The sequence below is a fragment of the Sus scrofa genome, chromosome 5, assembly GCF_054392235.1.
Source record: "Sus scrofa isolate SSC_HxYL_T2T_F1_AM1 chromosome 5, Sscrofa_HxYL_maternal_Yorkshire_Landrace_v2.0, whole genome shotgun sequence".
NCBI classification, from domain to species: domain Eukaryota; kingdom Metazoa; phylum Chordata; class Mammalia; order Artiodactyla; family Suidae; genus Sus; species Sus scrofa.
This window is the reverse complement of record NC_139387.1, coordinates 74294562-74319565: the sequence shown is the minus strand read 5'-3', so window position 1 is coordinate 74319565 and position 25004 is coordinate 74294562. Positions and strand designations below refer to the sequence as shown.

Below are 25004 nucleotides of genomic sequence, written 5' to 3'. Positions count from 1 at the left end.
TCGAGCCTAAGTTCGTCTGCTTCCCAAATCTAGTACTCTCCACCCAATCCTGTCGTCTCCCACTCCTCAACATTCAGTGCCACCCAAGGCTCATCTGCTTCTGTGCCCAAATGCTTGTGCCCACCTTGGGCAGCTCCTGTTGCCACCAACATGGCCCCCTGCCCCCTCCGCTCAGAACAATGGGGCAGAAACAAACTACACTGGCCGCAGAGGCAGAAAAGCCAGCTTCCAATCGCTCAAGAAACACTGAGTGCCTGTCCACTGCTGCTGTGGCCAATTGCCTCAAAACTTGGAAGCTGAAAATAATACAAATTTATTTTCTTACAGTCGTGGAGGTCAGAAGTCCAAAATCAGTCTCATGGGGCTAAAATCAAGGTGGCATCAGGGCTGTGTTCCTTCTGGAGGCTCCAGGGAGAATTTGGTCCCCTGCCTTTTGCAGCTTCCAGAGATGGCCCATATGCCTTGGCTTATGGCCCCAGGGCATTGTCACATCTTCATCTCTGATGCTGACCCTCCCACCTCCCTCTCAGAAAGACCCTTGCAGTTACACTGGTCCCACCAGGATAATTTCCCCAACTCAAGATCCTGGGTAACATATTCATAGATTCTGGAGATTAGGAAATGGACATCTTTGGCGGGCCATTATTTAGTTTACCACAGTGCCACACACACACACACACACACACACACACACACACACACACACACACACATCTCCTACCTCTTATCTATCAAGACAAAGACAATCTGAATTTTTTAAGTAGGTAGAAGATATGAACGCCCAAGAAGATACACAAAGTGGCATATAAGTACATGAAAGATACTCAGCGTCCTTACTCAACAGGGAAATGCGACTTAAAACCACAATGACATTTTACTGCGCAGTCACTGAGAATGGTTAAAAGACCAGTCAGTGTTGGCAAGGTTGCAAAGTAAATGCAACGCTCATCCATTGCTGGTGGAAAAGGGTAAAAGCAACTTCGAAAACAGCTTAGCAGTTCTTTATGAAGTCAAACATATAGGATCTAGCAGCCCTGCTCCTAGGTGTGCCTACAACATGAAAACACATCTCCAAAAAAGGGTTTGTACAAAAATGTTCTAGCAGCTTTGTTCCTAAAAGCCACAAACTGGAAACAACCCAAATGTTCTTCAACTGAAGAAGTAATCAAACTGTGGTACACCCGCCCGGTGGAATACTATTCAGTAGTAAACAAAGAACAAATGATATACACACAACAACATAGGTAAATCTCCCAGGGAGGAGGGCTATTCACTGTAAAGGTGCATAAGGGAACTTTCGGGGATAAGGGGAATGTTCTGTATCTAGATGGTTGCATGTCTGTGCCTTCGTCAAAACTCATTGAACTACCCACTTCAGACAGGTGAACTCTGGCACTTGTAAATTATCCCTCCATAAAGCTGATTTTATTTTATTTTTGTCTTTTTGTCTTTTCTAGGGCCACACCTGCGGCATATGGAGATTCCCAAGCTAGGGGTCTAGTCGGAGCTACAGCTGCCAGCCGGAGCTACAGCTGCCAGCCTAAGCCACAGCCACAGCAACGCCAGATCCGAGCGTTGCGACCTATAGCACAGCTCATGGCAACGCTGGATCCTTAACCCACTGAGCGGGGCCAGGGATCAAACCCGCAACCTCATGGTTCCTAGTCGGATTACTTAACCACTGCACCACAATGGAAACTCCCAATAAAACTGATTTCAAAAATCACTTGCATGAGAGAAAGAAAAATTGGAGCACAGAAATGGAGACTGATAAATGCTTTCAAGCAGCATTTGAATGAGCCAGGGAAAGACATGCCACAGAGGGCATGTGACAGAGTAGAAGAAGCCACCGACAAGGAGGGACAGGTCTGTTGCCTCAGTGTGCTGAGAGGGAGAGTGACAGTTGTCACAAATGCACCTCTTTCTTTCCTGAGTAAGAAACACAGAAAGAAAAAGAAAGCTAAAATTCAGGCAGATAAACAAGGAATGTAAGCATCTAGACAGAGGGAAGTCCGGGAGCAGCTAAGACGTCTATAGGAATTCTCTCTCTCTTTCTTTATCTCTCTCTCTCTTTTTTTTTTTTTTTTTTTTTTTTTTTTTTGTCCATGCCCGTGGAAGTTCCCTGGCCAAGTTTCCAGGGATTGAACTTGCACCACAGCTATAACCAGAGCCACAGGAGTGACTATGCAAGATCCTTAAAGCCCTGAGCCACCAGGGAACTCCCTATAGGAATTCTTAAAGCATTACTTGTGCCTAAAGATGAAGCCCCAGCCATCCTTTCAAACCTCTCAGACACCTGTGAACTGAGAAGGGGATAGATGGGCAGAAAGTGGATTAGTGGCTGCCTGGGGTTGGGGCTGGGGCTGGGGCTGGGAACGGTTGGGAAATGATAGTCAAAAGGTACAAGATTTCTTTACAGGTGATGAAGACATTCAAAATGAATTGTAATGGTGGTTGCACAACTCTGTAATATATTAAAAGCCAGTGAATTGTACACTTTAAATGGGTGAACTGTATGGCATCTGAATTCTATCTCAATAAGGCCATTAACAAAAATAAATTAATTGAATGTTTGTACAACAACTTGAATGTACTTAGTGCCCCAAACCACATACCTAAAAATGGCTAAAATGGTAAATTTTAAATAAGAACAAACAAATCAACTGTGTTCTACATACTGGCAATAAACAACTGGAAATAAACTTTTGAAAACAGCATTTGTAACAGCACCCAAATCAAAAAATACCTGCGAATAAATTTAATAAAAATGTATAAAACCTCTACTGGAGTTCCCATAGCAGCCCATCAGGTTAAGGACCTGACATTGTCTCTGTGAGGATGTGGGCTTGATCCCTGGCCTCACTCAGTGGGTTAAGGATCTGGCATTGCCGTGAGCTGTGGTATAGGTTGCAGATTTGGTGTTGGTGTTGCTGTTTCTGTGGCATAGGCTGGCAGCTACAGCTCCGATTCACCCCTAGCCTGGGAACTTCTGTACGCCACAGGCTTGGCCTTAGAAAACAAAAGCAAAACAAAACAAAACAACAAACCTCTATACTGGAAAATATAAAACATTGCTGAAAAAAATGAAAGAATGCCAACAAAAATGAAGGAATATATTATGTTCATGGAATGGAAGACTCTGTATTTTGAGATGTGAAATCTCCCTAATTTGAGGTATAAATTCAATGGAATCTCAGTCAGAATTCTAGCCTTTTTAAAAGATGTGGACAAAGTGATTCTCTAAAATATATACGGAAAATGAAAAATCAAAGAACCTAAAAGAGCCAACAGGATCTTGAACAGAAGGATAAAGCTAGCAGATGTCAAAACTTATTTTAGGTGTTCCTGTCGTGGCACAGTGGTTAATGAATCCGACTAGGAACCATGAGGTTGTGGGTTTGTTCCCTGGCTCTGCTCAGTGGGTTAAGGATCCTGCGTTGCCGTGAGCTGTGGTGTAGGCTGCAGACGTGGCTCAGATCCCAAGTTGCTGTGGCTCTGGCGTAGGCCGGTGGCTGCAGCTCCGACTGGACCCCTAGCCTGGGAACCTCCATGTGCCGAGGGAGCGGCTCAAGGAAAGGTGAAAAGACAAGAAAAAAAAAAAAAAAACTTATTTTAAAGCTCTAGCAACTAAGGAGTTTCCTGGGTGGCCAATTGATTAAAGGATCCAGTGTTGACACTGCAGTGGCTTGGGTTGTTGCTATGGCACAAGACTGATCCCTGGCCTGGGAACTTGTGCATGCCTTGGGTGCGGCCGAAAAAAATAATAATAAAATAAAATAAAATTATTATCATATCCTTAAAAAAAATTGGGAGTGCCTGTTGCAGCTCATCAGTTAAGAACCCACTAGTATCCATGAGGATACTAGTTCAATCCCTAGCCTCGATCAGTGGGTTAAGGATCTGGTGTTGCCATGAGCTGTGGTGTAGGCTGCTGATGTGGCTCAGATCTGGCATTGCTGTGGCTGTCGTATAGGGCATAGGTTGGCAGCTGAAGGTCTGCTTCGACCCCCTAGCCTGGGAACCTTCATATGCCGCAGGTGCGGCCCTGAAAAGCAAAAATAAATAAATAAGTCAGCCATAATAAAAAATGTTTTCTAAAAATAACAACAACATGGAGTTCCCGTCGTGGCGCAGTGGTTAATAAATCCGACTAGGAACCATGACATTGAGGGTTCAATCCCCGGCCTTGCTCAGTGGGTGAAGGATCCAGCGTTGCCGTGAACTGTGGTGTAGGTTGCAGGCGCGGCTCAGATCCCTCGTTGCTGTGGCTCTGGCGTAGGCTGGTGGCTACAGCTCTGATTAGACCCCTAGCCTGGAAACCTCCATATGCTGCGGGAAGTGGCCCTAGAAAAGGCGAAAAGACAAAAAAAAAAAAAAAAACCACTAACCCTGGAGTTTCTGCTGTGGCGAAGTGGGTGTTCAGTCCCCAGCCCTGCAGAGTGGGTTAAAGGATCCAGCTTTGTTCCCAGGCCTGGGAACTTCCATATGCCATGGGTGCAACCATAAAATATATGTATTAAAAAAAAAATCACTGGAGTTTCCGTCTTGGCGCAGTGGAAATGAATCCAACTAGGAACCTTGAGGTTGCGGGTTCAATCCCTGGCCTTGCTCAGTGGGTTAAGGATCCGGCATTGCCATGAGCTGTGGTGTAGGTGGCAGACGTGGCTCAGATCCCGCGTTGCTGTGACTGTGGTGTACGCCAGCAGCTGTAGTTTCCATTAGACCCCTAGCCTGGGAACCTCCATATGCTGCAGGTGTGCCCCCCCCCAAAAAAGAATGTACACAGAAGTTTTATTCATAAAAGCTAAAAAATGGACACCTCAATATCAGCATCAAGCATTACATAGCAAGGAAAAGTAATGAACTCCTCCTATATTCAGGACAGTGTATGAATTTCAAAGACAACATGGAATGAAAGAAGCCAGTCAAAGAAAGTACATACTAAGAGTTCCCTTGTGGCTCAGCAGGTTAAGGATCAACATTGTCACTGCAGTGGCCCAGGTTGCTGCTGTGGCAGGGGTTTGATCCCCAGCCTGGTAACTTCCATATGCCACAGGTCTGGCCATAGGTAGACAGATAGATAGATAGATAGATAGATAGATAGATAGACAGATGCTGTATGATTCCTTTTGAATGATGTCCAAAAACAGACAAAACTAATCTATTGGAAGAGGGCAGAAAAGCCCTTATTCCTGGGATCCTTTCTGCCTGGGAGGGACCATGCAGGCCCCTGTTGGGAGGCTAAGTTTCTGTATCTTGATCTGATAGGGGTCAAACACATGTAAAACTTGACCAAGCTATCCATTTATTTACATCTTTTAAACAAATAAGATATTATTATGCATTTTCAAGATCTTCTCAAGCTCTAGGTCTTTGTGAGGCCTTCCCAGAACACTTTTGCCCTTTACAGACCTGGCCATCCTGCACTTTGTAGCAGCACCAGGTGGGTCAGCCCTTTTGCTGTCACTACTCAATGTCAGCGCCTGCCAGGAGGGGCTATGACAGCATCACAGACTACGAGCCCCACAGTCCATTGTGCCGACCCTGGGACCTTGTAGGTGCTCCAGAAATCTTCCCCCCTGCCTCTCTTTTTTAGTTAAAAATGAACTCGATATGTGTGATAAAGCTTGGTCTTACCAAAATCACAGTTCAGACACTATCACAAAACCACATTCCTGAATTCTAGGGGGCGGAGGAAGTGGGAAGGGGAGCAGCGGGAGACAATCGAGGTGAAGACCAAGCCCAGTCCGTCTAAAAGCTCCCAAAGAGCTTGACAATGATACAATCACAAGCACACAGGTACAAACAAAAATTAAGGTACAAAGACTTGGGCAGCAAAGCAACCCAGCTGCCTAGAAGGGGGCATGCGCTCTCTCCCCTCGGACCTGGGCTGTGTCCTGCTCTGGGGGCTGGGGACCCTGTCAAATGAGTCCTCCGAAGGCTGGCCAACGGGCAGCAGGCCTCGTGGGCCACCTCGCTGGAGTGGGGCCTGGGGCAGGCCACTGTCCTTTGGAAGTCATCCTCTTCCCTATTGTCCTGAGCCCCTGTCGCGTGCCAGGCAGCGGCTCTGCCCCCGCCCCCCACAGCGGGCACAGAGGCCAGGGCACGCCCAAGATCCCCGGAAACCAGTCTCCAGCTCCCAGAGAAGCCCCAGGAGCAGCCTCCACTCTGGCTGATAAGACCGAGCTCAGTCCCTGGGTTCCTGGGTCTCTGGGCACCTGGGTCCCTGGGTCCAGGGCTGAGAGGCACCCGCGCCTGCGTCCTTTCGAATGGGAGGTCCCACAGGCCAGGCCTCAGCCTGGCGACCCGCACCAGAGCTCAGTCAGCCTCGCCCACCGGCCTCAGCACCTGCCCTCAGCCATCCAGGGGGTGTCACCAAGGGAAAGTGCTGTACAGCCCTTAGTTCAGTGCCCAGCACAGTGCTGCCCAGATGCTGCTCCGACTGAGAGCCACCTGCAGCCAGGAGGCATCCGCCCCAACTCCCTGGCTCAGGGCCTCCCAACCCACTCAATACATGTTTGCACCAGCTGGCCATTTATAGGAAGTAGTGGGGGCAAGCATCAGTGGGTGCACGTCTTGAGGACAGGGGCTGAGGGTGTTCTCCCCAGGAAAGAAAGAGGGTAGTTGGGGCAGCCATGTAATTCATCACAGAAGCCCCTGGCAAACCCAGAGCCCCTTACAGAAAAAAAAAAAAAAAGACACCACTTCTCCCTCCTCAAGGTATATGACACCACTTCTCTCTCCCTGTCCGGTCTATCCCGGAATCTGGGTGAGCACCCCCACCCCAGCCAGGGCTCCCAGGAGGAAATTAAAGCCGAGGCATACAGCCCAAGGAAATACCAGAATAGTTCCCCTGGAGGAGGCTAGGCTGGAGAAGAGGGCTGCTCAACATCCCACCTGCAGGGCCCCTGGGAAGGGATAAACTCAGAACTGTTCTGAGTACACATTTTGGCTAAATGCTGAAAGGATAAATATGAAAGTCAATATTTGACTAGAGCTGACTGTTACCAACATTGAATGGACTTCTGGGAAACAAGAGTAAATCTGAACTTTCATACACATATTTTATTACTGTTACAATTTAAACGTTTTAATTTACAGGTTCTGTAATTGCAAACCAATCACAGAAGTTTGACATTATACCGAAAGAACAATGATGCCTTCATTTCTCAGGCGTAAGAGCTGCTGGGTTGTTGCCGTGGTCACTGCAGAGCACACTGATGACACTAAATACACACTGACTCTCAACCGAGGAGGATGGAGGGCACAATTTAATTTGTCCCAAACAGCAAGCCGAGCTCTAGTTACGCTAATTAGATATGATAACCTAGACAAACACGTGATCTTTGATCACACACGTTTGAGGAGGCGGGCAATAATGCTGAAATAGGTGTTTGCCACTGGACCCTCTGATGAATGAGACCACAGCCAAATTTCAGCACATCCACAAATACAGGATGAAGACACTGCTTTTTATTGCCCCTGGGAGCAAAATAAAAAATATATTTATCTGAAGCAGGAAGTTAAATTTTATTTTTTATTTTATTTTATTTTATTTTATTTTTGCAAGCAAGCGAAGTTTTTATTAAAGGAAAACAGATAGCTCCCAGGGTTGCTGGGAGAGGGGAGAGGAGCTCCCCCCCCAAATTTTACTTTTAAAAAGAAGGAAAAACTCATTTCAGCAGGACAACCATCAACTATCCCATCTCCTACCCCCAAGGAGGTCAGATAACTGGAGTTCATGGAAGTATTAAGAATTGTGGTTGCCAAGAGGAAAGGGGTGTAGGGGAAGGATGGATTGGGAGTTTGGGATTAGCAGATGCAAACTAATATATATAGAGAATGGATAAACAAGGTCTTACTTTATAGCACAGGGAACTATATTCAGTATCTCATGGTACAATAAAAAATAAATTAAAAAAAAATAAAAAATTTTAAAAATACATCCTATGATAATCCGTAATGTAAAATATCAAAAAGAATATGTATAGCTGAGTTACTTTGTTGCACACCAGAAACTAACACATTGTAAATCAACTATATTTCAACGAAATAAATTTTTTTAAAAGACCTAGTCTTTACATTTACAGGGCTCCTAGTCTCGTTAGAATGACAAAATACCAAAGCTCCTATTTTATTTTATTGTCTTTTGTCTTTTTAGGGCCGCACCCGAGGCATATGGAGGTTCCCAGGCTAGGGGTCTAATCAGAGCTACAGCTGCTGGCCTACGCCAGATTCGAGCCACCTCCACGACCTACACCACAGCTCACGGCAATGCTGAATCCTTAACCCACTGAGTGAGGCCAGGGATAGAACCCACAACCTCATGGTTCCTAGTTGGATTCATTTTCACTGCGCCACGATGGGAACTCCTCAAAGCTCCTATTTTTGTCAGGTCCAGAATAGAGTGTTCAAGAAAAAAGGACAGGAGTTCTCATCATGGCTCAGTGGAAACAAATCTGATTAGTATCCATGAGGATGCAGGTTCCATCCCTGGCCTCACTTAGTGGGTTAAGGATCTGGCATTGCCATGAGCTGTGGTGTAAATCACAAATGTGGCTTGGATCCTGTGCTGCCGTAGCTGTGGCACAGCCCAGCAGCTACAGCTCCAATTCGACCCCTAGCCTGGGAACCTCCATATGCTGTGTGTGCAGCCCTAAAAAGACACCCCCCACCAAAAAAAAAAAAAAAAAGACAGAAGTAACTTAACATCAGGGAGACAAACTCCTCTGGAAACGATGGAGCAAACCTGTGTCCAGACCAGTCAGTGACGCTCAACCTGAGGGACGGAGACTTTGGAGGTTTTCTACTCCACATTCCAGCCATCAGTAGCTGCATCAATAAAACACAGCACGCATACTGATTATCTGCTAGCTGAGGGCCATGAACTGCATAATATAGCACTAATCCTCAAAGAAAACCCCTGTGAAATAGACCCTGTCATGATTCCCATGCCACAGAAAGGAAAATTTACACCATGGTCCGTGCAGGTCTCTATTATGTGTGGAGCCAACATAGAGGGCTACTGTTTTTCAAATGTATGAAAATGGACTGTAATCTCTTGAATAAATAAAGAAATGTTTTATGAAACATGTAGTAGCTCTTTGGGTCAGTGGTATAGTTTGTGTTTTCTCAGTCAGCAGACACTGAATGTGGCAAGAAATTCTGTAAGTGTCCTTAACATGTTTGGTATTACGTTTTTGACACCAGTCATATTGGTGATGTTTCAATTCTTAGGTTCAGTGGTATATTCCCAAGGTTCATTATGTTGGTATGTTACATAATATGTGTGTATATGTACACACACACACACACACACACACTCATCTCACATTCTCCTGAATGATTCATATATTACACAATTTTTCTAACGTTTAAGAGCACTGGCAGTCTAAGAAAGTCAAAACAGCACCTTTAAAAACAAGAGATTTAGGAGTTCCGTCGTGGCTCAGTGGTTAACGAATTCGACTAGGAACCATGAGGTTGCAGGTTCACTCCCTGGCACTGCTCAGCAGGTTAAAGATCCAGCGTTGCCATGAGCTGTGGTGTAGGTTGCAGACGTGGCTCAGATTCTGCGTTGCTGAGGCTGTGGCGTAGGCCGGCGGCTACAGCTCCGATTCGACCCCTAGCCTGGGAACCTCCATGTGCCGCAGGTGCAGCCCTAGAAAAGGCAAAAAGACAAAAAAAAGAAGAAGAAAGAGAAAGACAAACACCATATGATACTGCTTACATGTGGAATCTTAAATATGATACAAACAAACTTATTTACTACACAGAAACAAACCTACAGACAGAAAAGAAATTTATGGTTATCAAAGGGGAAAGAGGATGGGGAAGGGATAAATTACGAGTCTGGGGTTATCAGATACAAATTACTATATATAAAAGAGATAAACAGGAGTTCCCATCGTGGCTCAGTGGTTAACGAATCCAACTAGGAATGATGAGGTTGCGGGTTTGATCCCTGGCCTTGCTCAGTGGGTTAAGGATCCAGCATTGCCGTGAGCTATGGTGTAGGTCGCAGATGCAGCTCGGATCCCACATTGCTGTGGCTCTGCCATAGGCCGGCGGCTATAGCTCCGATTCGACCCCTAGCCTGGGAACCTCCATGTACCGTGGGTGTGGCCCTAGAAATGGCAAAAAAAAAAAAGGAGATAAATGACAAGTTCCTATGGTATAACACAGGGAACTACACTCAATCTCCTGTAATAAACCATAATGGAAAAGAACATATAAAACGGAATCATTTTGCTGAATACCAGAAACTAACATAACGTTGTAAATCAAGAATACTTCAAGAAAAATAAACAAACAAACAAGGGGTTTAAAAACAAGAGGTCTTCATTCTCTGAGGATGGGCCTGGCTTTAGGGAGATGGACCAGGTAGTTCCCAAAGACTCATGTTGGCAACAGTAAACCTTCTAACCACAGCATGAATCATCCAAGAGAAGTTGGATGGGGGGGGGGGCAGGGGGAGGCGTGTTCTCTTCCTCTAAGCAAAAGGGAATATTTCAGAAGGATTCTGCGTGACTGAATGAAACCACTGAAAATAATTATGTTATTAAACATCTTTAACAGGAACATTAAATAGGCTGGGAAAGGGGTGAGGAGGAGGAGGGGAAGAATGAAAACTCAGTGCACTTTCTACAATTTTAAATCTTACAACCGCTTTTCCGGGAAGCAACCTCTAAAAATGGTCTGCTATTCACTTGACCCAGAAAACCCCACAAAATCATGCAAATCAAGAGGTTCAACTGTTCATGTTCACTTTAAGAACACTCGTAAAACTGCCCAAGCCATTAAGGGTATGCATATTTGAAAAGCCACCGAGCATCTGAAAGATGTCACTCTACAGAAGCAATGTGTGCCATTCTGTCGTTACAGTGGAGGAGTTGGTAGGTATGCCCAGGCCAAACAGTGGGGCTGGACACAGGGTCGGTGGCCCAAAAAGAGTGCTGACTTTTTATTGCATGTGCTTAAAAATGCAGAGAGTAATGCTGAACTTAAGGGCTTAGATGTAGATTCTCTGGTCATTGAGCACATCCAGGTGAACAAAGCCCCCAAGATGCGACGCAGGACTTACAGAGCGCACGGTCAGATCAACACTTACATGAGTTCTCCCTGCCACATTAAGATGATCCTTACTGAAAAAGAGCAGATTGTTCCTAAGCCAGAAGATGAGGTTGCACAGAAGAAAAAGATATCCCAGAGGAAACTGCAGAAGCAAAAACTTATGACCCAGGAATAAATTTCACAAAAATAAATGCAATTAAAAAAAAATTTACAACCAAGAGCACATCATGTGAATACCCAGAAAAAATTCTGGAAACAGTAAGGTCCTGCTCTGGGATCCAGAGCCTCTACTATCCCTCCCTCTCCCAGCCCCTCATCACTCATGGACTGAATGGACACAGAACTTCCTCCTTGCAATCCTTTCCCTCTGGTCGTTCCCCTTCCGCACAAATACTTTCCCCTCTTTCACAGACCTCTGTATCCTTACCACTTTGTCCTCATTTCACCATATCACTTACCACATTAGAATAAGGACCATTATTTATTAACCACCCGATTGAAGGTGGGCCTGGTCTACAGGCCTGACATACATTCCCTTCCTTTAAACCATCACTACTACCCTCGACAGATGGTACCAACCCCATAACCTGCCTCGAATCAGTATCCCAGTGACCCAGCTCTTTGCTTACTCCAGAACAGTTGCTCTTTCTCTCGTCATCATGTGTTTATGCAAAAGCAGCACATCTTCAGTGCTTGACTAACACGTGCTGACAAACGAAAACACATAAACCTATACTTTTTGCTTCCAATAAATAGGTGAAGAGCATTATTCTAAAGGGAACTTTTTCTATCCCAACTTGTTCTGCCACTGCCCCATGGCCCTAGCACCCCAAAAACGAGCACACGCTGAGAACAAGCTCCACACAGGTGCATAAGCCAACAGCAACATACCTGCCAAGGCGACAAGCCAGCACCTTAACCCCCATTCCTGTCTCTCAAGAGTTTTGCAGGGCCTTGGCATTAACTTCTCCCGCTAAGGACAAAGGAGAAAACAGATTTAACCTCTAGAGGAGCCACCCCCACCACCCTACGTCCTCAGACGGTGTGCCCAGTCACCCAATGAGAAATGTCCTGGTCCTAGCTAAATACATTTGCCGCACATTGCTGGAGAAGATGGTTTTACTTCTTCGGAATTCCCTTCCAGTCAAATTCCAACAGAGAGGATTACAACGAATTACCTAGTAGGTTACGGCCTTGAAATTTCATCTCCAATTGCCCTTTTAATTACCTACCTAAACATGATAGTTTGGGTAGCACAGCACAGGCCAACACAGGTCGAGGGCTCCAAGAAAAAGGTTTTTATTATTATCATTGCTGTTATTGGAACACAAATTCATGTAGCCATGTGCGTGACACCACGGACCAGCACTAGGCTCAACTGGGGTCAAGTGCTAAGCAAAAATCAAGGCCCTCCCTACAAGGATCTTTTCGTCCAAAGGCTATTGTTTAGGTAACTAGGCGCTGCGGTGCGTTGGCCTACCGTCCCCGATGTTCTGCTCGCCACAAGAAGTCCATAAACACTTGGGAACCCTTTATTAAGAAAATATCTCTTCCCATGGGCCTTCAGTAAAATAGAATGTCTTTTTCCGTAAGTTGAAACCGTTTTTCAGTATTAACCGAAATAACAGTTTTATTGTTGTCGGTAAAAGTCCCTTTAATACGGTCCCATTTGAGCCCTTAGCTCAGAGGCTCCTTTCTTGCAAACGGGCAGCTCAGGGCCTTTCACAGAGCCCCAGGCGGCAAGCCTCCCCCGCTCCGGGGAAACCCGGGCTGCCTCCCCCAGGCCCTGCGCGTCGCAGCAAAGCTCTCCACCCGCTTTGCGTTAAGTACGCGCTGCGAGCGAAGCGGGGAGGCCCGCCGGCCGCCCGCGTCTCCGGCCGGGGAGACGCACGCGCGGCGCCCACGTCCGGCTGCGCGGCGTCGGATGCTGCGGGGGATCGAGAAGGATCTGGAAGAATCCGGTTAGACCGCGGGACGGGCGGGGGAGGTTGAGAGGAAGCGCAGCCGGGGCGCGGGGCGGGGGGGTTGTCCCCGGAGTCTGAGGGTCCCAGGACCCGGAGGGCAGGCGCCTGGCGAGAAGAACGAAGCAGAGACAACCTTTCGCAGGAGCACCTAGATCGCCAGAGCCCGAACCGGCTCGGCCGCCGCCGTCTCTAGAAAGTTCTCCCCCCACGTCCCCAGCGGCCGCCCGGCTCCTCCCAGCCCCTCCCTCCGCGGCGGTGGGACCAATCGCTCCCCCGGCCGCCCACGACCCACCTCCTTCGCCCGCCTGCCTGCGCCCGCGCCGAAGAGGTGCGCGAGCCTCGGCCGCCCGCACAGCGCACACTGTCCGGCGCCCGCTCCCCGAGAAACGGCGCGATGACCGCCGAAGAGACTAAGACCGCCGAGAATGGGGCGCAGTCGGCGCCGCTGCCCCTCGAGGGGGTGGACATCAGCCCCAAGCAGGATGAAGGCGTGCTTAAGGTAAAGGGCGGGGGACGCCCCGGGGCTGCGAGGGACGCCGGGGGGGTCCATCGCCGCAGCACTCCAGCGTCCACCCGGGGTTCGGGGCGCGGACGGCCGCTTCTGCAGCTTCCCCGCCGGCCGTTGAGTAGGTCATGCAGCCACGGCCCGGCGCATCGCCTTCCCGGCTGGGCCGCCGGTTCGGAGCGGGAGTGTGGCCACACGCTCGGAAGGATAGGTCTGGGCTGAGCCTCCCCAGTCCTCCAGTCTCCAGGTCCCCAGGCCCGGGGAAAGGCGAGAAGCGCAGAGCCTGCTCCCGCTGCGGCGTGCGCTGGGAGGGGCGCAACGGGAGGGCGGGCGCGCGAGCTGCAGGGGGCCCGGCAGCGTGCACCGCCCCTTTCTGCGACCCCGCGACCCCGCGCCCAGCTCCTCCCTTGCGGTTACAGCCGGGGAGCCCCCGGAACGCCAGCGTCTCGGTGTTGCGGAGCCCGCCAACTCCGGCAGTTGAACATTAGCCGGGACGCGAAGTGGGTCCCAGGAGTTATTTCCTGGCCCGCGGGCCTTTGTGCGACTTAGCGCGCGGGCCTGGTGCTCTCCACCCTCCCGTCACCCGCTTCCTAAAGGCTGGGACCCGGCTAGGTCACCCGCTCGGCCATGCTGTCCCCCCCCAACCCCGGTGCATGCCGGGACCTGTAGTTTCCCCCCCCTCCGCGCTCCGCTTCTCCCCCGCCCCGGCCTCCTGAGCGCGGGGTGCAGAGCTGGGAGGAGGTGCCTAGCTTGGGAACCGGCTACCAAGGAGCCAGGGGAGGGGTCTGGGACCCAGGCAGCAGGGCGTCTTGACCCAGGTCAGGACAACCGGCCATGGTTCAGAGCAGGTTCTGCGCTGTCCAGAATGGCGAAATCCTAGCCCAGATTCATGCCCTGTACTCACTCAGTGTCTCTCCTCCTCCTGGCTTCCTGCTGCTCAGCTCCACGTGTATGAGTGACCTAGGCTAGCTGCAGACTTTGGGAGCTCTTAGCTGGGCCAGAAATGCACCTGGCTGCTTTCCCAGTGGGCACGTGGCTTCCAGGGAGGCTCATTTCCCCTTTTATTCTTCAGTCCTTCCCCTCTAGGTTTCTATTCTCAAGTCCCACGTCCATTCCATCGTGGAAACTTTCCCTTAGAGGGTAACCATCCACCTACCAGGTAGCCCACAGAGTCACACTTTATAAATAAAGCGAAACAGAGAGTCTTGTAAGTTGCTGGGACATACCCTGGTTCTGAAACCAAGAACTGTAGTAGCCTACCAGTCGGGAATGCTCAAGTCCTAAGTCAAAGTTTAGGGCCTGGTGAAGAACCCCATGCTCACCTGTAACCTGGTATTTTCTTTGCCCTCTTTTGGGCAGCTGCTATTCTTTGGTTTGGTTTTTTGTTGTTGTTGTTTTACTTTTTTTTAGGGCCGCACCTGTGGCATATGGAAGTTCCTGGGCTAGGGTCTAATAGGAGCTACAGCTGCTGGCCTACACTACAGCCAGAGCAATGCAAGATCCGAGCTGCGACCTATACCACAGCTCACAGCAACGCCGGATCCTTAACCCACTGAGCGAGGCCAGGGATCAAACCCACAACCTCATGGTTCCTAGTCAGATTCGTTTCTGCTGCGCCCCGACAGGAACTCCCAGGACAGCTGCTATTCTTTTCAATACTCATGTTCCTCTTCTCTCTGAACCAGACCTTGATTTGATGACTGGCATTTAGGAAGAATGAGGAGACTTTTCCCTTTGCTGTTAATAGTTTATTCAGTCTTTTACCAGTGTTGTCCTGTAACAACTCTGATAGGGACTCTCATCACTGTAATGTCTAAGTTCACGTGACTTGCGTGAGATCATACGGCAAAAACTTGAACTCAGGTGTTTTGTCTCCAGTTTTTCGAACCAAGTCATGCTGCAGTGTGAGACAGAGAGGTCATTTGGTTCTAGCCAAGCTCCACAGCAGTCATTTGATGACTGGTTCACTAAGTTACTTAGAAGGAGGCAGAAGAGCCTGTTTACATTCCGACAGTGGCAGTTGTGGTACCTCTTTTTTTCCATCCCCAGGTGCTCACTTTCTCCCCTTCCACCAGGTCATCAAGCGAGAGGGCACAGGCACAGAGATGCCCATGATCGGGGACCGAGTCTCTGTCCACTACACAGGCTGGCTACTAGATGGCACCAAGTTTGACTCCAGCCTGGACCGCAAGGACAAATTCTCCTTCGACCTGGGGAAAGGTAGGTATGGTTAGAGGGCTGGTAGGCCAGGGGCGTGTAAGCTGTGACAGGCAGAAACCATATTCTCAGAAGCTTGAGAAAGAATGGTTTATTATAATCTATTCATTTCCTCCTCCCCCCCCCCCCGGATACTGCTTTTTTTTTTCTTCACTATCCTGAAACTAGATTGATTTTTATCTCTCATTTCTCTTGGTCACCTTTGAATGCCTTCCTTTTTAGGAGTGGACTGCCTTGTTTCTTGAACCCTTTTGTTTCAGAGTTGATTTTTTTTTTTTTTTTTTTGGAAGAGGTCTCAGACCTGACAGCATTATTGTAACCAGGTTTTCTACCTTCCTGGTCCCATTTCTAAACAGTGTCCAGCTTCCCCTAGGGCATGGTACAGCAAGTCTCTCAGGCCACTGTTTGAACCCAATCAGATCCCTGCCAAGGAGGACCTGTTTGTTTTCTGTCCCTACAGGAGAGGTCATCAAGGCTTGGGATATTGCTGTAGCAACCATGAAAGTGGGGGAAGTGTGCCACATCACCTGCAAACCAGAATATGCCTACGGTTCAGCCGGCAGTCCTCCCAAGATTCCTCCCAATGCCACGCTTGTGTTTGAGGTGAGTGTCCAGCCACAAAAAGCAAGGCAAAGAGCCAGTCTTATCTCAGCCTGGGGCCTGGCTGCCCTCCAGCCCTTCCTGCCACTTAGAAACAGTGTAGCCAAGGCTGAGGGCCTGCCTTTAGGGGAAGGAGAGGAACAGAGAGGGCACCTGGCTCTGCCGTGCACATAACCTGCTGCTGCCAGAAAGTGGTCAGCGATGGAGGTTTCTGGTGGAAGAGGTAGCCATGAACCCCTCTTCAGACTTGAAGCAGCAGGGTGAGGGCTTAGGGCATGTTTATCTCCAGAGCAGCGCCCAGTGGAGATGGGCTGTAACTCAAAGGAGTCAGGAGGTCATAATCTACATGCAGGAAGACTAACAGGAGAGAGTATTGGTGCTCCGGAGATAGGAGGGGAGAAAATGCTTCCCCATGGGCGGAGAGGCAGAACCAGAAAGCCTCTGCTGAGGAGGTGGCACTTGACAGTGTTCACGCTTGAAAATGTTGAGCCCTCACCAGTGGCTACTTGGAGGACGCTCAGAATACCACTGATGGCTATCAGATTGAGCCTCTCAAGTAGCTGAATTAGGATTGCCTGCAACATGTGCTTGTTGAGTGGAGCAGGTAATGGTCTCCTGAGGGTAAATGAAATCTGTATGACTGCCCATCTCTACCAAAGTTGAGGCTAGGGCAGCTCCCAAGAACTTAGCAAAACTGCCACTTTGTCTGCTCGTGGTGTGGCTGCCCCTGTGGTCAGACCTGGTCTGGCATTTACTAGGGACTCTTCTGAAAGAGGAGTTGTGTCACCTTACATCTTGTAGGTGGAGTTGTTCGAGTTCAAGGGAGAGGACCTGACAGAAGAGGAAGACGGTGGGATCATCAGGAGAATACAGACCCGGGGGGAAGGCTATGCCAGGCCCAACGATGGTGCCATTGTGGAGGGTAAGGCAGTTCGATCTGGGGTTCACATTCTCATACTTAGATCCTGTGTGGCTTTGGGCAAGTTCATACCATTTCCTAGTCTTTTTTTTTCCTTTTTAATCTGCAAAGTGAGGGATTGAATTATATCCTCTAATGTTCCTTCATATGTAAGAACACAAAAAGGGCCTGTGGGGGCAGAAAGTGATAAGGAGATAGAGGGAGGCTGGTGGCATCCTTCTCAGCCTGCTACCTGCTCATTTATGCCCCTGGTCCACTGCCTCTCTTTCATGCTAGTTGCCCTGGAAGGGTACTACAAGGACCAGATCTTTGACCGGCGGGAGATCCGCTTTGAGGTCGGCGAAGGGGAGACTATGGACTTGCCTTGTGGGCTGGAGAAAGCCATTCAGCGCATGGAAAAAGGAGAGCATTCCATTGTGTACCTCAAACCCAGGTGAGGGACACTTTGGCCCAGGTGTAAGCATTCTGTAGAGTAGGTGGGCACACCAGGGTCAGAGATCTGCTCGTCCCAGGTAGTTGTGTAACTGGCCATTTGTAACCCCACGCGCATTCACTGTGCCTCTGGGTACTCACACGTACACACCATCATGATCTCTGAATTTTAGGAGTGTGGCCACAGTCATCCACATCTCCTTGAATCAGCACCTAATTTTTTCACTCTTGGCTGCTACAGATTCCCTTCTCTAGCAACATCAAGATTGTCATCTCCTGTTAATTCATTTAGTCATTAATATTTGTTGAAACACACCTACTGTGTGCCATGACACAGTGCTGAAAATTCCTAAGTGTTCAGAGACATTGTTCCCACCTTCTAGTGACTCACTGTTGAGTAAGATACCATTTGAATTAGTAATCATGCCATTTTGTAATATAAGTTTTTAGAAGGATGTTTAAGATGGCTAAGTAAGAGATTAGTTAATTGTGTGAAGAGGTCAGGGAAGCTTTTGCCAAGGAGGAAACTTCTGAACCAAGACTGATGGGGTGGGGAGGTACTTTCCATTATGGGGCAGGTTAAGTGCTGAGCTGACCCAGCGTGATCTTGGCCCACAGCTATGCGTTCGGCAGTGCTGGGAAGGAAAAGTTCCACATCCCACCTAATGCTGAGTTGAAGTATGAAGTACACCTCAAGAGTTTTGAGAAGGTGAGTTTGTTAGGGGTCTTCCCTATGCTGGAGGTGACTCTCTGGTAGCTGACAACTTCGCTTCTCCCTTGGGGCATGGCAGGCCAAGGAGTCGTGGGAGATGAGCTCAGAGGAGAAGCTGGAGCAGAGCACCATTGTGAAGGAGCGGGGCACTGTATACTTCAAGGTGAGCCAACACTGGGGTCCTGAGGACACTCCCAGGGAGGGCGCCCTGGACCCTTATGTCGGAGCTGGTTTGCTGCCGGGGAGTAGACAGCTTTCGCAAGTGTATCTGAGCTAGCTGGTCAAGGCTGCAGGTGTGGGGAAGGCAGGACTCACTGATGTCCATGGGGTACAGTAGCCTGGGGCCACCGAACCTGTGCTGGGTGCCTGAGTCTCCCTGCCATTCCAGGAAGGCAAGTACAAGCAAGCTCTGGTGCAGTACAAGAAGATTGTGTCCTGGCTAGAATATGAGTCGAGTTTCTCTAACGAGGACGCACAGAAGGCACAGGCTCTTCGGCTGGCCTCCCACCTCAACCTAGCCATGTGTTATCTGAAACTACAGTCCTTCTCGGCTGCCATTGAAAACTGTAACAAGGTGAGGCCCTGTTAGAGAGGGCAGGGGGCAGTGTTCACAGGCGGGGTTGGGTGAGCTGCCAGTGGGTCTGAACGTGCCCGTGGTGACTAGGGTAGGGTTAGCAGGATGCAGCTGTGGTCAAGGGCCCAGAGGCAAGGGTGTGAGAAGCCTTAGTGGCAGGAGGCGATGGCACGGGGTAGAAGGAAGTGCTAGATGGAACCACCACCTCATTGTTCTCTCCTAGTTCTTTGTCTCCCTACTATGTACCTGCTTCATTCTAAAGAGAATGGAACTGCCACAGGTTCTTTGCTTTCATCTCAAGACCTGTCTTCCCTCTCTGCTTCTTGGACTAACTGAGGTGCCCTTTTAGACCTTGGTCCTTCCACGTAATGCCCAAGACTTACTCTGGGGTGGAGCCCCCATTTCTGTTCAGCTTCATCCTGCCAAGGGCTGTCTTTGGAACCTAGTCTTGGCCAGAGAAGCTGTAGGATCTGAGGTCTTGTTGCTGCTTCCTCCCTGTGTCTTAGGCCCTGGAGCTGGACAGCAACAACGAGAAGGGCCTTTTCCGCCGGGGAGAGGCCCACCTGGCAGTGAATGACTTTGACTTGGCTCGAGCTGACTTCCAGAAGGTCCTGCAGCTCTATCCCAGCAACAAAGCCGCCAAGGCCCAGTTGGCGCTCTGCCAGCAGCGGATCCGTAAGCAGCTTGCGCGGGAGAAGAAGCTCTATGCCAACATGTTTGAGAGGCTGGCAGAGGAGGAGAGCAAGGTGAGGATGGGGGCAGGGACCAGTTAGAATGGGCAGGAAACGAGGTGTCACTTCTACCCTGTGCCAGTCCTGGAAGCCAAAGCTGCTCTTGTCCAGAGCCAGGAGCGTGTGTCCCCCCGCCCCATTCAAGCCCTGGGGATCAGGAACTGGCTGGTCTCTGAGTGGGCTTCCCAACTTACATTCTCCTTGCCTGTTTAAAACACAAGTTTAAACACGTCATATGTTAACATAGTTAAATGCAAACTGCCCAGAGAGGATGTGGCGAAAAGGCTTCCTCCTGCACCTAGCAGTAGCTGATCCCCCATTGTGCTGTGCTGCCCCTCGACCCTCAAAACAGGCCATGTGCTCTAGCTGCTGTTCCTTGTGTCCGACTCGGTTCACATCATGCTTGGAAGCTTGTTTCACATCAACGTGTAAAAAGAACTTCACTGTTCTTTGTTGGCTTATGTAGTCCACTGTGTGGATGTAGTGAATCTGCTCCTGATTTCCTGGTCTTTCGGTCTTCTAAACCCATGTTGAGAGAAACATAAACCACATTTATCATTTTAAATTTCTAGTAGCTATGTTTTTGGTTTTATGTCTTTTTAGGGCCACACTTGAAGCATAGGGAAGTTCCCAGGTTAGGGTTCAAATCGGAGCTACAACCACGCAGGATCTGAGCTGTGTCTGCGACCTACACCACAGCTTACAGCAGCACCAGATCCGTAACCCACTGGGCAAGGCCAGGGATTAAACCTGCATCCTCATGGATACTGGTCGGGTTTGTTTACCACTGGGCCACAGAGGGAACTCCTCTAGTAGCTATGTTTTTTTAAAAAAGTCAGGTAGGTGAAATTTATCTAGAAAGGGAATTGCTGTGTGTGTGTAATTCTACTGGAAGTTAAACTTTTTTTACTTTTTTTCTTACTTGGGGATAAGACTGGACATGGTGTCAGTGTGTTAGTGAGTACAGGTGTGCTTCCAGATCACTTGGGTGTGAGCAGGCAAGAACAGAAATATCACCTTTCTTATCAGGGGCCTGGGCCAAATGAGAACTGGGATTCACCCCTTCCTCCTCTTCCTCGCAGGCCAAGGTGTCAGGAGACCAGCAGGCAGACACAGAGATGAAGGAGGAGCAGAAGAATGATGTGGCAGGGCGCCAGCCTCAGGTGGAGGCGGAAGCATAGCCTCTCCCCAGCCCTGCTCCTGCAGCTGCCTGCCTCCCCTGCTCCCTACCCTACTCCACCCTGTTAGTTTTGTAAAAACTGAAGAATTTTGAGTGAATTAGACCTTTATTTTTCTATCTGGTTGGATGGTGGCTTTGGGGGAAGGGGGGGAGGAGCAGGCTGGGGGATTGAGGTGGGGGGGTGGTCTTTTCAGGTGGTGTCACCCCCTCTTCCCTTCCCCCTTTATACGCACACTCATCAGAATGTTAATTTATTTTGCTTCCTCTGTTTGTTATGTCCATTTTTGAAATGGTAGAAGGGGCAAGTGGTAGGGATGTAAGGTCTGATGTGAAAGCAGGGTGGAGAGGGAGACCCTTGGGCAGCCCCCTTCCTCACCCTTTCCTCTTCCCACGTGGGTGCTAGGGGCATGGGGAAAACCACTGCTGTGCCCGTTACCTCTCTGCTCCCCTCCTCACCCCAGGCGGTGTGGCTGATGTGTCTCCTGGTGTCACGGTGACCACCCTGTGTACCCTCTCCAGCATCTCCCCTCCTTTCAGTTCCCCTTCTCAGCGGGGTCATGTCCCCACCCCCTCAGCCTCTTCTCTGCACGTTGCTGAAGGTCCAGGCTCGCCTCAAGTTCTGTGCTTGAGCAATAAAGTGGAAACAAAACCTGGGTGTCACAGGTAGCCCTTTGTTTGGCCTTGGAGGGTGGGTGTGGATGGCTACACTGGGACAGGATTATAGTAGTTGCCCACCTCATCCCCAGTTCTGCTCAGAACGCACCAGCAGTGGTTGAGCAGGGCCTCCTGGGTTCCCCACGTTCCGTACCCCCAGCAGCCGGGCGGGTTTCAATAGCTCTGGTTTTCTTCCATGACACTTAGGAAAACATCTAAGCTACTGGGACCATGAGTTTGTTTTCAGATTAGATTTGTCTTATTTTTGCAAGAAACTGATTCAGTAGAAAGTTCTAGCTTTCTTGGCTTCCTAACAATGTGAAACTCCTGGTGTCACCAACACCTGTGAGCTACTACACAAAAGAGGGAAGAACAGCCACCAAGCCTGGGAACACCAGGCAGCCACTCGGATCCATTCTCCACCTTTCTTCTTGGCCTAATGGGGAAAAGCTCATGCTTTTTTCAAACAAGGTTCTGATCTTGGGCTTCAGCATTCTGAGCCCTGGGAGAAGCTAAGGGGCATAGGTGCTGCTGGGCCTGGTCCAGATGTTCTCACTGCAGGCCAGAGCATGCATCTGCCCTCCCTCTTACCGCGGGCTGCCTGGCCCTCTCTGCGGGTGGAGCCTGTGCAGCTCCTTTCAGAAAAAAATTTGTTCTTTTACTGTGGAAGATCAATTTCTGTCTGAAAGTTTTTCACCAAGTCCTACAGCATGGCTGATGCTAGAGCCAGATTCAAAATTTGAGTGTTCTTTTCTCCTGGCGTCACTGCTTGTTCTCCTGCTGGGTTCACATCGCAGTCCTGTGCTTAGGACTGTGCCTGGGTCTTTGGTATTTCAGGATTATTAGACTTGCCCTAAAGCTAATGATAATAGCTAACCCTCACTACACACTTTTGATGCAAGCCTAGCACTAAAGCAAAAGCCTCTGCAAATTAACTTCTGTCCTTATGACCAACCTACAAAGAAGGTATTGCCACATGTTACAAAGGAGGAAACCAAGGATCAGGAGTTAAATGGAAAGACAGTGCCTGGAATGTGAGGTGACCTGAACAAATCCAAACTGCCATGAGGCTCACATGACCTTGGGCAAGCTGAGCTTCTTTCCTCATTTGCAAAAACAGGGAGATGGACAAAAAACACTCCTGAGGTTCCCTCCAGCTCTCAATGCTTGTGTAGGACTCCAAGATGTAAAACATTAAAACAAAAACCCTCAAGACTAACTGCACTTCTGTAGAACCCTGGAACTGGACAAGCCTTGGTTTATGTAACATTAAAACTGTCCTCTGAGGATGTTTCAGTAAAAATGGCCAGAAGTCTTTAAGGTTAAAAATAAATCTGCCATCTGGCCCTTCTTTCCTCTGGGTCAGGATACCTTCCCCACCATCACTTAAATTCACACAGAACGTGTTGATTAAGAGAACTGAAAGGAAACCAGCGCTGCCCTGTTAGTGCAGACCTGCAAGTGGTCTCTGGGAGATTCTAAATGGTGTTTCTCTTGTCTGAGTGCTGGCCCAAACATCCAGTTCTATAGATTTTCTCTCCTAAGTATTTCCAGTCTGCATTCTAGCAGCCTCTTCCCCCCATCACCATGTACCCCCAGCCCGTCCATCTGTCCCGGCAAGGCTGCTCTCCTGCGTTCCCATGTGCACCTGCTCTGCACTTCACAGAGTCTGGGAATAAAAGGGTGAACTATGCATCTTGTTTCAGTTGGAGAAATAACACGTGAAAGACATTTTAGACAAGACGAGTAATAAGTAATACCTTTTTAGGAAACCACTGCTTGAAAATCGAGACTTAAACAGTGGAACCTTTGCTATCTTATTCCTTCTGTTTTATTTTTTTTAATTATTTTTTTATTTTTTTTCCTTGTCTTTTTTTTGCTATTTCTTGGGCCGCTCCCGCAGCATATGGAGGTTCCCAGGCTAGGGGTCCAATTGGAGCTACAGCTGCTGGCCTACACCACAGTCACAGTAATGCCAGATCCACGTCGGGTCTTTCACCTACACCACAGCTCACGGCAACGCCTAACCCACTGAGTGAGGGCAGCAATCAAACCCGAATTCTCATAGATCCTAGTTGGGTTGGTTAACCGCTGAGCCACAAAGGGAACTCCAAGCTTGTCCTCCTTCTGAAGGAAACTGTTATTGTTCACTTGATGGCCGTAGTTCCCAGCTACTTGCTAACCTCAAATAACTTAGACGCACCAACTCTCCTTCATTATGAAATGTAATAAAAACTTATTTAGCATGTAATTAACAACACTAAATATACCACTTTGGGTGGTAAACAAAGAGTGTGAAAGATTCACAAAGTGGTTCTAAGGAGAGATGATCAAGAAAAAGCAATGCCAGAGTTCCCACTGTGGTGCAGTGGCTTAAGAACCCAACTACAGCGACTTGGGTCACTGTGGAGGTGTGGGTTTGTTCCCTGGTCCTTGCAATGGGTTAAAGGATCTGGCGTTGTGCAAGTCACATCTGTGACTTGAATTCAATGCCTGGCCCGGTAACTCATATACCACATGTGTGGCCATAAAAAAAGAGAAATGCCTTTGTGAACTCGGAGTTCTCTGACTAGAAGACAGGATTAGCCACAACCTCTCCCCCACCTAAGACATGGGTGTCCTTCAGACCTCCAGTCTCCAGTTCCACGGTGAGAGGTGCTTCACGCAGAAAATGGTTCAAATGGTTCCATTTTGGGTTTTGTTTGTTTGCTTGCTTTTTAGGGCCACGCCCGAGGCATATGGGAGTTTCCAGGCTAGGGGGGAATCAGAGCTACAGCTACCACAGCCACAGCGACTCAAGATCCGAGCTACGTCTGCGACCTACACCACAGCTCACAGCAACGCCGGACCCCTAACCCACAGAGTGAGGCCAGGGATTGAACCCACATCCTCATGGATCCTAATCAGGACTGCTAACCACTGAGCCATGAAGGGAACTCCCAGTTCCATTTTGTTTTGTTTTGTTCTTGGCCACCCGGAGGCACATGGAGCTCCTGGGCCAGGGATCAGATCCAAGACACAGCTTCGGCAACACCGGGCCCTCAACCCACTGTGCTGCACTGGGGATTAAACCCACGTCCCAGCACTCCCAAGACACAGCTGATCCAGTTCTTGTCACAGCGGGAACGCCTGTATTTTTTTTTTTATTGAGGTGAAATTCACATAATGTTAACCATTCAAAATGAACAATTTAGTGGCATTCAGCCCAATTATAATGTTGCACAACCACCACCTCTATCCAGTTCTAAAACATTTTCACCATCCTGTGTTTTAAGCCCATTTCCTCATGTTGGAACTTTAGTGACAAGAACATTCTTCAGTTAATGGCCAGTGGAGTCTTGAACACACAACTCTGACAGGTTCTGAGATCAAAGCTTCCCCGGGGCAGGTGGAGTGTGGTGTGGGGCATAAACTGGAAGTGTGGGGTTAGTACCTGCAGACTA

The 25004-nt window shown here is 48.9% G+C and overlaps 1 protein-coding gene across 1 annotated transcript; it reads left to right on the top strand.

Annotated features, from left to right (window-relative positions):
* The first annotated feature begins 13361 nt into the window (after positions 1–13361).
* Positions 13362–21016, top strand: FKBP4 (FKBP prolyl isomerase 4). The gene is given in 10 exon segments (NM_001195337.2): positions 13362–13536; positions 15618–15762; positions 16220–16362; positions 17161–17281; positions 17555–17711; positions 18329–18419; positions 18502–18585; positions 18811–18996; positions 19503–19742; positions 20810–21016. Coding segments are annotated over 10 exon segments (1371 nt in total). The 5' UTR covers positions 13362–13431; the 3' UTR covers positions 20909–21016.
* Positions 21017–25004: the final 3988 nt, after the last annotated feature.